This window comes from Nestor notabilis, unplaced genomic scaffold (assembly GCF_000696875.1).
Source record: "Nestor notabilis isolate BGI_N333 unplaced genomic scaffold, ASM69687v1 scaffold2741, whole genome shotgun sequence".
In the NCBI taxonomy this organism is placed as follows: Eukaryota; Metazoa; Chordata; class Aves; order Psittaciformes; family Psittacidae; genus Nestor; species Nestor notabilis.
This window is the reverse complement of record NW_009913155.1, coordinates 52,657-67,818: the sequence shown is the minus strand read 5'-3', so window position 1 is coordinate 67,818 and position 15,162 is coordinate 52,657. Positions and strand designations below refer to the sequence as shown.

Here is a 15,162-nt window from a genome sequence, read left to right as displayed (position 1 = left end):
GTTTCGCTCATTCCTTTCTGCTCCCCCAGAAACTCCATTCACGCATCTTAGACCTCTCATCTGGGGATTTGCTTTCAGAAGTAGAACGAAACAGAAGCCTAATGCAGTCTCGAACTGCTGATGCTCAGATTCACGTGAGTTTTTATGCTGTCCTTGTACCCCTTATTTGGGACCCTCCTTTTTGCTTCGGAAGTCTAATGCCAGGGATGAGCCATAAAGCTGAGCTCTGAATTGAAACACTGTTGAGGCAGATAAGAATACTTCTTCTTCCTTCTGTTCTCTGAAATTCAATATTGTGTCCTCAGTTGATATAGTAAGCAGATAGTGTCACTCTGTGCAAAAAAAGCGTATATCTTAGCAATGTCCCCAGTATACCTTTTTGGGTATTGATTACATCTCAGAATCTCTGAGAAATGGTCAAGGAGCTTTTTATTAAAGCCCATACACCGTATTATTCATCCTACTTTTATGATATATTATGTATGAACTTTTAAAAATTCATAGGCTCTGCATTTTTTTTCTTTTTCAGATGGGGTTAGCTTTGTGCTTATTTGGCAAAACGTTAGCCAGTGTGGCTTTCATGTTTCATTGTCAAAGAGAAAAGTAGCTTAAAAAACAAAAGTCACAGGGGGAAAGAGGACAAGAACAGAGCATTGAACATGTGTGTGCCTTTGATCCTGAAATATAGTAGTGTCAACAAAAATGTAATCTCCTTTGTAATACAGACTTTAATGAAAAGGCATTGTTTCAAAGGTCCACAAAAATGCTAACCACCTTTGCATTATATGTGATTAAGCCTTCAGGTTGGGTTTTTCTAACATAGTTTTTTGTCTAATAGTCTGATTCTTTCCATTTTCTCTGATTTCCAGTGAAAATTATGTATTTAAATTGTAATACTACATTCAGGCCTTTAATTTCATTAAAAGTAAGGACTTAAGAGTCAGAATTACAAAACATTAAAATTTCACTGTGTCGGTTAATAGACATGTATGCAAGTTAAATATATTTAATGAACACATCATAAACATACTATTCAAAGTACTTTCTTAGATAATTATAAGAATAAAGGCAAATTTCAGGGAAAAATTCCACTCTCAGTATCTGAATGCAATGTAGAAATTGGATGGATATCCTACTTCAGCATCTGTAACGGTGTGATATTTTTTGCACATCTTCTCATTTCTTAAACAATAGAGATGATTACAGTAATACACTGTTCTTTCGCTTTGCTTGGGTATCTCCATTTTTCCCACTGCTAAAACTGTAGGACCAAAGGCCTTTCTCCTCAATTTAGGTGAAAAAGAAACAATGAGGGTATAGAAAAGCTGAAGATGACAGGAGGGGAAGGCAATACCTGTTAGTACACTGTGATCTCCTCTTGTCTCCAATAGGAGACTCTTATAGGGAAGGATTTTACAGGCATCCTTCCCTTACACGCTATGCTGACTGGGACGTAGCCTAGTATAAAGGGCAGAAATTTGACATGACATGTTTTCCCAGTGCCATAGCTGAAAGGCAACAAAATAGCCAAAAGAAGCAGATGCTGCCAGTGGCCTCTATATAGTCAACCTCACAGGGAATGATGCCGTCGTAGCTGGGGAAGCTGATAAGAGAGGGTCTCCCATGGGAACCACGATGTCATAAATAAAGAAGAATTTGTCTCAGCAAAGCAAGAAAGTCTTTTTCAGAGCCCAAAACACAGGCATCAGCCTGCCTCACACTGAAAGATGTGTTTTTCCCAGAGCCTGTGGATTTAAAGGCTTACTCCTCTTGCATCCATTTGACATCATAGGAGAACATGTAGCAATAATTCCCAGAGGTGAAATGTGCTCTTGCTACCTCTAAATGATTTTCCCATTCATAGGTTTTGCCTGTGACAGAGAATAATGATTTGCCCTGTAGTTACGTTTGTCAAAAACAGAACATTATTATCAGTTGAGCAATGAGCAGCTGTACTGATGAACTCCTCGGCAGTAAAAATTCTGCTCTCTCCCATTTAACTGAAAAAAGGTTCAACCCTTGTAGTAATAAATGGGAGGACATGGGGGAATAAATGGAAGAAATTAGCAGAAGGGCAACAAACATGATAGTGTATGAGAAGCACCTACAAACAGCATTTTTCCGGAGATTAGCATGAAGAAGCTGTGTCTACTACATACACGGTTTCAATAATTGTTTTGTGGATTCAATAACTTCGTATTTCTTGTGTCTTCCTGAATATAAAGGTAAAATTTTCATCTAGGCAAAATTAGTTTGGGGTATATCTACATGCAAAATCAATAAATATTTTTTGAGCTTGCTTTAATGAAATCTGAAGCAAAGTTTTATGAAACAGAGTCATATAGAATCATAGAATCATTTAGGTTGGAAAAGACCCTTAAGGGGTCTTAAGATCATTGCATCCAACTATTAACCTAACACTGCCAAGTCCACCACTAAACCATATCACTAAGTGCCACATGTACACATCTTTCAAATACCTCCAGGGATGGTGACTCCACCACTTCCCTGGGCAGCCTGCTCCAGTACTCGACAACCCTTTCAGTGAAGAAATTTTTCCTAATACCCAGTATAAGCATCCCCTGGAACAACTTGAGGCTGTTTCTTCTCATCCTATTGCTTAATATTTGGGAGAAGAAACCAACCCACACCTCACTACAGCCTCTTTCAGGTAGCCATGTCATTCTGTCTGGTGCTCCTGGTAATTAAAAAGATGTCTGATTCTGTAAGGAAACTGGAGAATAGCATAACAGAATGATGCAGGCACTTAACATTAAAGAAGCTCTAACTGTTAGGCACAAGAGTATTAGTTTGAAAACAAATTAAAGGCATCCTAGATACTCCTACAGAGGTTTAATATTTTAGCTAAAGTGCTATCTGCTCTTCATTACTCTCTTCCTCAAAGCTGGCACTTAGTCACAGTCAGCTGAAATTGCATTTGGAGAAGGGCGATAACTACACAAGTACTAAAGGCAGCCATAAAGTGTCAATAAATTGCATAAGCAAGAGACTTCAGCTGTCTGCAAGTGACACAAAGATGGATTGTCCTACGTCAGAGAGTTTCTTAGACAAAGCTTTGAACTAGATAGGAAACCAAAATTAGACTGTAATGGAGAGATTCCATTCTCAGTGGACATTCTGGTTGGGATAGTAAATTAATTTACCTTGTCCAGGGTGCACAGCCTCATCAGTTACATTGTAGGGCTATAATGCAGTTGTCAAGATATACTTGTATTCTTATAACTTTGTTTTCTGTATCTCACTCAGGCACGCTGCTTATGTACAAAGCATAATTCAAATAGACTCACAATAATTGTTAGCAATAGAATAGCAGAATATTGGTTTGAGAATAAAGAAGAAAACATGGAAGATTGTGGAATTTTGCCCTAACAAATTAAACTTTTAGGAATTTTTAATTTAGTTCTCTGTATTAAATTCACCAGATGCTAATGGCATAACAGGAATGCATAAGTAGCTTACTTGCTTTTTCTTTGTCCTTCTTAATCAAGAGGAAATGATCTTTTTCCACCCATAAGATATTTTTATTTCTTCTCATATTTTAGGAATGCCAGCAGAATGTGAAATCCAGTATACCCGTTTTGAAATGCCAGAGTCAATTAAATATGACAGGTCCTGGCCGCCTGTATCCCCGGAGCAGCTGCAGTAGCAGTGAACTCTCCCTCTCAAGTGCTTGTAGTGAATATTCCAGCGGTTCCTCCTACACATGGAATGACAGAAAGACATGCAGCAAAAGGGTAAATCAAATTAATTTTCTTCATTTATTAGCTTAGGTTAGTCTGCAACAAGATTAATTGAAAAGCTGCCTATTTCAGATTTTTTTTTTCACTTACCTCTCTCTTTTATATTTAAAACAGTTGTCACTGAACTCAGTAAGGGTTCTGTCCCAAATGTCTCCCTCCCTTTCACTCTCCCCCTTTTAATTCTTCTTTAACAATTCCTTTATCACTCCAGTTTGATCACAGTTTCCTCATTTATTCTGACATTTATTCTGTCTTTCACAGTCCAGATTGTTCTTCTTTATCTTAATCCTTCCATTCATATTGTTCTTCCTACAGGTTTTAAATGCGCTGCAGCCTTCACACCACTGTGAAATCCTTTATAAAAAAAAACAAAAACATTGCTATTAATAGCTATGGATGAAAAGTAATACCCTATGCAACTCCTATATGTGTTTTCTAAAATGGTAACACTTTTTATTAACAGCACTGGTGAGTAATATGTGAATTTTCTTTTGTTTTAACAGTCATCTGTGAGCTGGGATAAAAGAATAAGTGTTGGCTCCTCACTCCCAAGCAACCTCTCAAGTCCTGCAGATGATCTACCTCCAACTCGTATCAAGGAAAACCATATCTTAGAAGGGCTGAAGAAATTACAGAAGCAAAAAATATTACTTGAATCACCTTCAGTAATATCAAAATGGGGTTACAAAGATTGCATGAACTCTAATGAAGGAATATATTCCCCTGGAGTTAAATGTGGTGGCCATAATGAACAGACTTACTGTAAGCCAACAGAAATAGGAAGTATTTGCATTGAACATAACAAAACTTTCTCTTATGATTCAGATTCACATGATGATGCAGATGACGACTCTTCATCCTTACTGTTGGTGCAGGAAGTACCAAGCAAAGACTGCAGGACCTATTGTAACAAATTAACTCACAGCATTTCTGACAGTTTCTTTGACTGGGATCCTAATAGGAAACACTTGCCAGAAAGAAGTTTATATTTTAATTCAAAGGAAAGACCTGAAAAATTGACTAGTTTTGTCAGTGGATTTCAGGCAGAAGTAAAATCATGCACTAGAGCAAAGCTGCCTGAGTTACAGTTAGATCAGAGCCATGCTAATGTAGGCTGGAAGGACCTTAATTTTCAGCTTTCAGATACTGATGACAATGAAGTCTTGGATGAACTGCACATAGAAAGCAGTGATGAGAAAAGTCCATCGGATTTATTAGCAACTCCTTTTACCGAGAAGTACATGAAGACCTCTGACATGCTCAAAGACACAGAGAATTCTCAGTTTGTGTCTACTGACAAAGAGGAAAAAAAGATATCTGCTCCCTCAGACATTAGGCCAAAGACAAGTAATTTCATTAAACAACAAAAGGTTATAAAAAAGACCTCTTCTGAAGAGTGTATTACAGTAATATTTGATGCTGAGGATGGTGAGCCTATTGAATTCAGCTCACATCAAACTGGAGTTGTCACTGTAACAAGAAATGAAATTTCAATCAACCAGCCACAAACTACGTCCAGTGCAGAATATACTGAATTTATACCTCAGGGAATAACTGATTTGCAGACAGGAACCAATAATAGAAACTACATTGCTTTAGAAAGACCTGAAGATGAAACTGAGAAAAAGACTCTTGAAGATAATACAGGGAATAAAAGCACTGTTGTCCCCACAACCTGCAATGAATCTTCACACTGTGGAAGAATGATGCTGCAAAATATTCCACGGCAAAAACTAGTGAAGCCAGTGTATGATGCATCATACAAGGCCAGTTCAAGCTCCACTGTGCATTCAGGAATCAATCAAAAGCCAAACTTGACTAAAATACCAAGCAGAGGTAAATTTTCTCCACAAAAAACTGTGATGACAGAGAATGAGGACACAGCTGTAGCTGAAGCAGTAGGCCCTGCAGCCCTTGAAAAATCATTTGCTCTGCCACCTGTAAAGCTTTCAAAATTCAAAAAGGCACAAAGCCCACCTCATAATTTTGACTCGAAAGTCGACTTTCAGGTTCCAAAGACTGCTGTCCACCCTCTGCCCAGCTTAAAACATCCAGGCAGAAGCGACCGGTCAAAGTTCCCAAAGAGTCAGAATCCAGCAACACCACTGTTGTCTCAGCACCTTATAGAGCCCAATGACTATGGAGAACCTCCAACCAGAGACTTTCATTGTGATTTAACAACTGTAGAAGCCCAATCACCATCCCCACCCCTTCCTCCAGGCAGGTCAACATCCTTGTTGATTCGGCCTAATTATGCTCATTCACCACCTGTAGTGGTAAAGCTAGGAGGAGCTGGTCCTAGTGAAACAGCAAAGAATATACTGAAATCATCACCATCAAAAGGAACTGTGAACTCTGGCTTTCATAATCAATCTAGTCGTGAATTGCAAGCAAAAAATATATCTTCTGGGGCCAAAATTGAATTATCTTATCTTCAAGAAAATGCAGAAGCAATTATGCAAAATAAGAGCATATCTCAGCAACCCCTTAGTGCATGCCAAGAACTTCCCAAAGTTTCTACAAAGCAAGTCTGCCCAAAAAGCCCTAATCAGCTGGGTCTCCACAGGAATCGTGAATTTCCTAACACAGATTTTCAAACAGCCAGGTCCTTTTCTCTAGGTTTTCCGTCACTGGAAACAACTTCTTCACAAGACACATATTCGAGCAAAAAAGATATTTCTTGTGACACTGGGGTGGATCAGCCACAAAAGATGCCAAACATTCTCCCTGCAACTCCTCAATGTCATACCACAAACACAAATGAGCCTTCACTATCTCAGGTAAACAATTTCCCATTGTCAACACTGTTTCATGGTAGTAACACTGCGCATGCTACCCAAAACTCTGACGAGAAAGGAATGAAAACCCGTCTCCCTGTAGGACTGAAATTATTTGTCAAATCTCCCCAACTTCTCCACAAGAGTTCTACTGTACCAGGGAAACAGGAAAAAGACAGTATAAATGCAGCTTCCAAAAGTAATGTGAGTTCAAGTAAGTACAAGCAAAATGAATCTATATGTGTAACCAGTGGAAGTGCAACGGATGCTGAATTAAAAGACTCTAAGTCTGATACTAAAGTAAAAAATAATTTTACTGTGGGACTTAGTATGGATTCAGCATCGCCTCATTCACACGAAAACTGCAACTTTGTGGTAGACAGAGTAGATGGATTAGAAAACAAATTAGTTAAGAGATCTGTTTCTTCTAATAACAAGTCACACTTGAAGCCAGCTCTGGGCATGAATGGAGCGAAAGCTCGCAGTCAGAGTTTCAGCATTCAGACAGGGGAAAAGCCATCTGCCCCTGCAACAGAAGGTCTTGGAAAAGTACGGACTCAGATTATTACAAATACTTCTGATAGAGGAAATTCTCTAACAAGGCAGAACTCATCCGTGGAAGGACTTCAAATCAAGCCCATTCCTGGGTCAGCAGTGACTCCAGAGACTCTTTCATATACTCCTAAACCCACAGAAAATTCCTATTCTAGACAAGGTTCTCTTGGAAATACAACTAGTTGTAATAGCCAGCATGGAAGCCCAAGCAAACTGCCCTTCAGATCATCTCCAAAACTAGACCTGTTTCACAACACTTCAAAATGCAATGGAAACAAACCATTTTCTCAGGAAGATGCACGCAGCTTGTCTGTCCAGAGTGAGAAAAGCACTGAAAGTTTTCAACATGAAGCTCATAGTAAAAAAAGTGTTCTACCAGCAGAACTGGAGCTAGAAGCATCAGTTTCTGTATCTTCCAAACAAACTTCATCATTTCAAAGCTCAGATGGAATAAAGTGTTCTCAGAAACTGGAATCAACAAAGTCACAAAAACAGCAGTTGTGTTTACAGTTAGCAGAAGCCTCTGAGAAGGGTACCAGTATTTTGAGTTCCCCGGCTCTGCAACCTACAATAGAGGAAAAAGTCATGTTATGCATCCAAGAAAACGTGCAAAAGGGTCAGGGACAAACTAAGTCTCCCACTGCAGAGATTAAACAAAGGACTGGGCCCTCTATAGCTAGTTGGTTTGGCTTTCGAAAGAGTAAGCTCCCAGCACTGAGTAGCCGGAAGACTGATGTTCCTAAAACAAAGGTAGAAAAAAAAGATGCAAGAATTTCAGGATTTGGAATTAGGCAGGCAAAATTAGAGAGAAGAAGAGAAAAACAGAAAACTGAACAACACTGTGAAATAGAAAAAGAAATTAACAGGAAAACAGGCAATGGTGATATTTTAGCTGATGTCATGGAGAGCAAAATTTTGAAACCTTCACAAGACACTCCTGGTGGGATTGAGTGTGAACAAGTCAAAGGTTCCAGCACATCTACATTCTCACCAAAAGACAATTTTATGAAAGATCTTTTAAACAGGTAAAACTCTGGAACACAGTTTGGGATGTGGTGTTGTACACTGTAGCTTTATAGTTGATCAACTGCTAAGTTCAATGTGTTTCTCATACGCTAAGAATGCGTAGTAGTAATTAGTAGGTAGACATTCAGGATGTTAATCTCTGCACAAAAAAGACCCCCAAAACATTAATAATGAGATGATAATTTTGTTCATGTTACTTTGTTAACCAAACCGTTGGTCTTTGAAATAAAGAATGGCAAGTTACATCCAAGTTGGTAGAAATTCAAATGATTCCAGAAATCAAGAATCTAAGCAGATGGTGTGTAAAGATTGGGGATATTTAGGTACATGTTTTAATGTATTCCATCTTCATGTATTGTAACCAGCAGACATATATTTGGTAACTAGTCAGAATTAATTACGTTGCTAGCTACCACAACCTTCACTCACAGAACTTAACAATTGCTATACTGTGTTTTCAAGTTTGCCCCACAGCAGTCCCAAATATAATATAAATCATTATATGTGAAAGGCTAAATTGATATACTACCTGAAATTGTAAGTGACAGGTTTGATCAAGGCTAGTTAGAAACATTTATCACTCAAAGGTTTAGAGACAGAAAGATACAGAGAGGTTACTTTAAACATTAAAGGAATGGGAAAGTAGAGTGATTGAAGAAGGGCAATGTAATTTATCAGAGGAATCACTCTCTACCTGCAGAGTTGATAAGAAAGCAGCTCAGCAGACAGAAAGTGGATCAAATAATGTTTCCTACAGGAGTGTGTCGAAGGGCAGCTCCCAGGGCTCCTCTCTTCACGGCAACTCTATCAGCTCTCAAGGAAGCCACAAGAAAAACAGCAACACAAAAGCTGATATGGAAATGCAGAATCAGACCCTGGTAAGTGCTTTGGTATATGAAAACATTATTATGTTCTTTTTTAACTTCTGCAGGTGCTCCTGATTGTCAATACAGACAAACAGAACAATAGCTGTTTATATATGATAGAAGGATTTTGTGTAGCTAGAGGATTGTGAATTAATACAAAAGTTGGCAGTTTGAGCACAGGCCATATGATATGGCTAGTCATGAAGATCCTACTGCTTCTGCTGGCAATTCAATTCCAATGGAGATATATGCACGACGATGCTATAATCATACTCTAGTAGAGTGAAATAATAGGACCGTTTTTTTTTTTTATTTTCTCCCCTTTCCCTGAAAATTGCATGCCAGCATTGAACATTCCTCTGAACATTATAGAAATCATTTAACCTAAAAAGTGCACTGCTGATGAGGAAGAGACAAAGTATTTGACGATGTTTGAGAATATTTGTTACTTAAGAGGGAGTCTTTCAAAAGCAAAAGCATACATTTGACCCATGTCTCTGTACCATGGAAAATCTGCATTTAATGCCCTGTAGTTAGTTTTATGCTTCAACAAGGTACTAATTATATCTGATTCTTTAATTTACCCAGAAAGTAGGGATGATACAATTTAGAAGAAAAATAATTTCTTTTTTTGTTAGCTGCTAGATTCTGGTTCTTGAAAGGTTATGCAAGTGGCTAACTTTTCTGCATCAAGTATACATGCAGTCAAGGATCGTAGCCCAAAGTCAGACTAATGGGTGCACTTCCTTGTGAAGCTTCTATTAACATAGAATTTAGTGATCAATTTCTTGCCTAGCAGGGGCCTTTCCCATGATGTTTTAAAGTCCAAGCACCAGGAAAACAGAGATGCTTTAACTTGATGAGCATTCTTTTCTCATTCCTGTAGCTGTCTTGACTATGGTGATTAACAATAGTCACAATTTCCACCAAGTAGACTGAAAACTTGTGCCAAATGCAATACTGATCATGAAGTTAAGGCTTTCACTTTTGTTGTTCTGCTAAAACTGAGTTACGGAAGTATAGTACATGCAACTATTTCATCTGAGAGAATTTGAAATACAAATTCTTTGGGATGTGTTTCAAGGGTAAAATAAATTTCAAAAAGCTTCATAATGGGAACTGGAAAAACTCTTAGCTTAGTACTGACATTTAGGATGCTTAAGGTTAAAATGTCCCATGCATAGTTTCAACTTCAGACAAGTGTTTTTTTACTTTAATGCAGATGTCTATTCTAAGAACATCTGCAAGGTCATTTTTAAAACTTAACAGTGAACATATGCAGAATGAATGTGTTTGAAAACTTTTTCCTCCTGACTTCTGTGGTATCATCTCTTCTTTGAAAATGTAGATGTCTCCTGCATTATAAAACCACAAATTATAAGCATATCTAAGGCTGTCCTTGTAGTGTCACTGAAAGGAAAGAGAGAGAATGAAAGTCTGGAAATGTGCAATATGCAGGAAATTCAATCCAGCTGATCTAGAACTTTGATAGCAAAGCAGAGCCCCTTATCAGAGCCACTCAGTTCTAACTATGCCCCATTTAATATGGTCCTGACAGCTTAGGGTATATCTTCACTGTACAGAAGTACAAAAAACTCTACGCATTGCTTCTGCAGTTTCTTTCTAACTCATTGTTTTCTAATGCTGGAATAATTTGCTGTGCTTTTTGTCTGTCATTTTGTGAAGTCTCTCTAAACATAGCAATAATAGTCATTTAGAACTCTTAAGTATATCTTCAAGAAACATGCTTTGTTTTATTAGGTAACTACAACGATTGTCCTTAATAGACAAAAATAATGGAGAACTGCTAATTATACTGTTTCATTTTTAAGGGCATCTTAATCACGGAGAAAAGGCTTTACCTGTCACATACCGTACACTCCTTTGTTCATTGGGAATCCAAGTATTTTTGGTATTGTTTTTTAAGTTACATAATATGCTTCATGTTCTTGAGTTTCATATTACGGTTTTTTGTGTCACTTCATTCCTGAAAGAAATACCTAGTGCCATAAGACTGGGGACATATAGAATAACAAGATTAAAAACATGCTTACAGTTCTTAATGCTAACCTGTGAAAGAGATATACCTTAATATTCCACAGTTTATGATATTTCATCTTGTCCTCCAAAATTCTACAAGAAAAACAATGGAAAATCTTTGAATTCAGAGTTCATGCATCATATTACTATAATTTCCAGTTATTCTTTGGTGTCTGCTTACTTTGAAGCAGATTGCAAAGGACTGGGAGACAGCTGTGACTGAAAACAATCACATGCAGTAGAATGGCCTGTTGTGCGGTTTTTTGCTTGTAAAAAAGACAAAACAAAATCTTTTGGAGAAAACAGCATAAATCTTTTGAAAGACCCTAAACTATGAAGATTTCTTTATTGAACAATGAGAAGTGCATTCAGCCATACAGGTTTAGCGTGGAAGCTGCTGTATTTCAAAACTGCGTATCATGTATACTGCTTCTTTAAATCCTGGCCATAACATTTTTTAACATTAATTTCCTAGCAAGTTTTTCCTTTAAAGCCTATTTAATTTTGATGTCTAAATCTCTTCCCTTATGATGTGCCAGGTAAAGACTTGGGGCACTATTACGCTGTAACATATGCACCAATTACGTCTGATTCTGTTCATGCAAAGAATGTTATTGCTTGACTGCCACTGAATTTATGGAAAAAGCAATGTTCCACCAGTGGCGGCCGTGTGCTTTCACCTTCAGAGGGATATGCTTCCCGTTAGTGTTCATCAAAATAGCACTTTGTTCTAAAGGCCAGCCAACAGAAATACATAATCCTCTAGCCCACACCAAGGATATTCCACATTCTCCAATACTTTTTCATGTCCTTGGCTGGAGCTTAAGGTGAGATATAATCATTTTTGTGCTGCATTGCTTCATTTCATCTATGTGATTTTATTACAGCCCAGTGTAATTTAGAAAAGCCATGGGCTTTACTTTGTGAGGTGGAAGTGTGGCACCAAAATCGAGACACCAGGAGCTTTGTATAGCACTGTCTGTCTGCAGTCTGTGTGTTTGGGGAGTACCCAGAGATCTGTCCTAATACTGTGAAATGTCACATCAGCAGTAAGCCACAGACTGCCATGCAGTCTGCAAATGTGAGAAATTTTTTTACCCATTCTGTGCATGATCACATACTCTTGTCTTAATTTTCCATAGCCTGAGGTGTTACTTCAGAAGAAAAAAAGATGTAATCAAATCTCAGGGATTAGGAGATTATAAGTGCACTTTATATATATGGAGAGCGAGTCTTTCATGTCTGACTGAGGCTAGTCACAAGAGGTCAATAAGGCTACTTGTATAAGCCAGACAAGCAGAATATATACTATGATCAAAGATATGTCATGCAAATGATGATAAATTCTATTGGTTTATATTACAGAACATATTTAATGTTATTGTGGATGTGCTGTAAGTAGTTTAAAACAGCAGAGGGATTAATAAATAATTTAAAATCTCTGAGATATTGAAAATAATTATTTTTTTTCTGCAGTGCTGGCTTTCCTTCTCTCATCACCCTGAAAGTATCTTCATTCCTGTTTGATTTATGTATCATGGCAGAAAAATATGTCCCTGGATTTGAATTATGGCCACTGATGGCATGTAATGGAGGGGGTTTTCACTGTAAGCTAGGAAGATACCCAGATTATATATACTCTTGGGAAACAGTGCAGAAGAACAGCAAAAAATATGCCTTCGGCTGAAAACTAGGATGTCTAGGGGATTTGATTAACACATACTTGAATAACACATACAGGCTCTTAGTGTGCCCTGCATTCTTAAATTAAGTTTTTCTCACTGTTTAGCTAATTACTGCTTTTAAACAGGAGCGGAAACAAAAATGCCAGAGTTCTGTGTTTGCAAACTGAACTAGAGAGATAACACATTACGTATTAAGTTCACTTTTTTTAGCATAGAATCTGAAACATGGTATTTCTAGAGGGAAACAAAGAGGTCAGAACAACTGCAAAAAAGAGTTTTTCCATTTGAGGAATTGCATCTTCCAAAGGGTTTTTTTTTTGACTGCTGCATATTTTGACTTTGAGTGAAGTTAAAAGTTGTTATCCTCAGATACTGTCCATAGAATGAACTCTTCCGTGCTTAACTGCCCTGTAACTTTATTCTGGTTTATTTCTGAAAAAATAGACTGTAGTTACCCTGAAGCAACGTAACTGAGTCACAGATTTTCTTCACTTTTGTTGTTGTACTATGTACAGGCTAAAGTAGTCACGGAAAACCTGCAAGAAGAAGAGGAGGACACCTTGACAAGGACTACATGTCAGAGTCACGTGATAGGTACAGAATTATGTTTTACACTGGATTTTATTACTGTCAGTTCTTAGAAAAAAAAAACCCAAACATGTTTAATTCTCATTACTTCATTTGTTTGCCCAGCTAATGTTGGCTTTAGCATCCATTTAGCTCTATTCCTGGATAATCTGATTTCACCAACTACATAAAAAATGAATACATACCATTACCAATTGTGGGTCAGTTCAGTCCTGACAGAAGGGCTTTGGAATCTGGCTAAGAAAGATCATTTCAGCCTCCAAAACTAGTTGGTTACATATAGTGGCTTAACTCAAGGGTAGTTATGCATGATACTTTCAGTGGGAATAATACTGATATACTGTAACTCTGTCATCTCTTCTTGAGTTAATAAAATTCAGAAAAAAATTCTGAATAGCAGAATAATTTCTGTAATAAACTAAATCAGAAGGAGTAGCAAACCAGATGTCAGTTCAAGAGACCTTAAAGTTGTTCCCTTTGTAGGCAGAGACTGCAGCAATAGTTAAAATCTGATTCAGTGTTTTCAGGTCACTGTAAGTGATTTGGCTAGCCAGATGCTCTTTAATTTCACTAATATTGTCAACCTAGCAAGTGAGGCTGAACAGAGGTATCATGTTGAAACACATTTCTCTTTGGGGTAGTAGGAAAATGTTTGCATACTTTATTGACTTGAACATCTTTTTCAGTCCGGAATTCAGCAAATAAACTCTGGCTATCTTACTTGCAGAAAAGATCCCTAAACTCTTCCTTCTAAGAACCCAACCATAACTTAGCTCCATTACAGCAACCAAATAACAGGGACTTTTAACAATGCAGTGTAAGACTCCGAAGGGATTCTGTGAGTGGGTAGGCACTAGTCCTGAAAAGAGAAATACATACTCCTCACTCTGTGAATTAAAGACTTACTTTCTGTTACTCAGAATTGTCCAAAAGAGAATACCTCATGCAAGATTGTTCAGAATTAGTTTTCCTCAGAATTATTTTGTCTCCATCCCAAAATTCTCAAAACTTCTACTTTGAATTGATGTGAAACGTTTGGGTTTAATATTTTAATCTAGATACTGAAGAATTAAAAACAGCTATTTGCAGAGCTTTTTTCTGAAAAGACTCCAGTGCTTCCTTGGTGTTCATCAGTATAATTGGTGGTTGTGGCTGAGACCTAATTGCTATATATTTCAACATATTACTTTGGTTAGTACATCCTGTAATGTGTCATGCAGGTGGCTTTTGAGAGGGTTAATGTTTTGCTTCTCCTACAGGCACCAGATCTGAGCCTCTGACAGGATATAGTAGTTCTGGAGCAGGTTGGTTGGCATTTCCCAAAGTCAGTTGTGCCTTAGGTTCATAAGGCCCTCAGTTAGCTTGGAGAGGTCATCTCTGTGGTTCCAGTCCTCCTGTTCACCAGAGTCCTTTTTTGCAAAGACAAGAGCTTTTTCTTCACCCTTTTCAGGGCTGATTACATTCATATAGTGACAGGTAGGTCTGTGGCCCACGTCTATCCAGGTCCACACTAAGTAATGCTACAGATGCCAGGCAGTGCTGCCCTTGGGAAGTTTCTATAGCTTGTGCAAAGACCTCCTCACCATCTGAATTACACCAATTGCAAAAGCATCTTCTTTTCCTTAGACAATGCCGTCTCTTAAATGCTCAACACAGGATGCCAGCTATACCTATTCTGCCTTGTCAAACCATCTAGAGTAACCCAAGGAGATTGCTCTGAGGATCTAGCTGTTAATGTCAGGAAGTTCAGATGATGGGAGACGTTATATGCAATAGGTTATATTGGCACAGTAAAAATAATAGAAATCTAGGCAAATCTGTTAACATTAGCACAGTGAGTCCTAATGCAGGATGTGCCAGTGAT

General features: G+C 37.9%; 1 protein-coding gene across 1 annotated transcript in view; it reads left to right on the top strand.

The window, feature by feature from the left end:
* NCKAP5 (NCK-associated protein 5) overlaps positions 1 to 15,162 on the top strand; it is an 86,676-nt gene that overhangs the window by 20,600 nt on the left and 50,914 nt on the right. Inside the window, exons 3-7 of the mRNA XM_010022964.1 lie at positions 30 to 134; positions 3,564 to 3,755; positions 4,265 to 8,118; positions 8,820 to 8,997; positions 13,226 to 13,304. Coding sequence (XP_010021266.1) covers positions 30 to 134; positions 3,564 to 3,755; positions 4,265 to 8,118; positions 8,820 to 8,997; positions 13,226 to 13,304 — 4,408 coding nt within the window. The remainder of the gene's footprint in view (positions 1 to 29; positions 135 to 3,563; positions 3,756 to 4,264; positions 8,119 to 8,819; positions 8,998 to 13,225; positions 13,305 to 15,162) is intronic.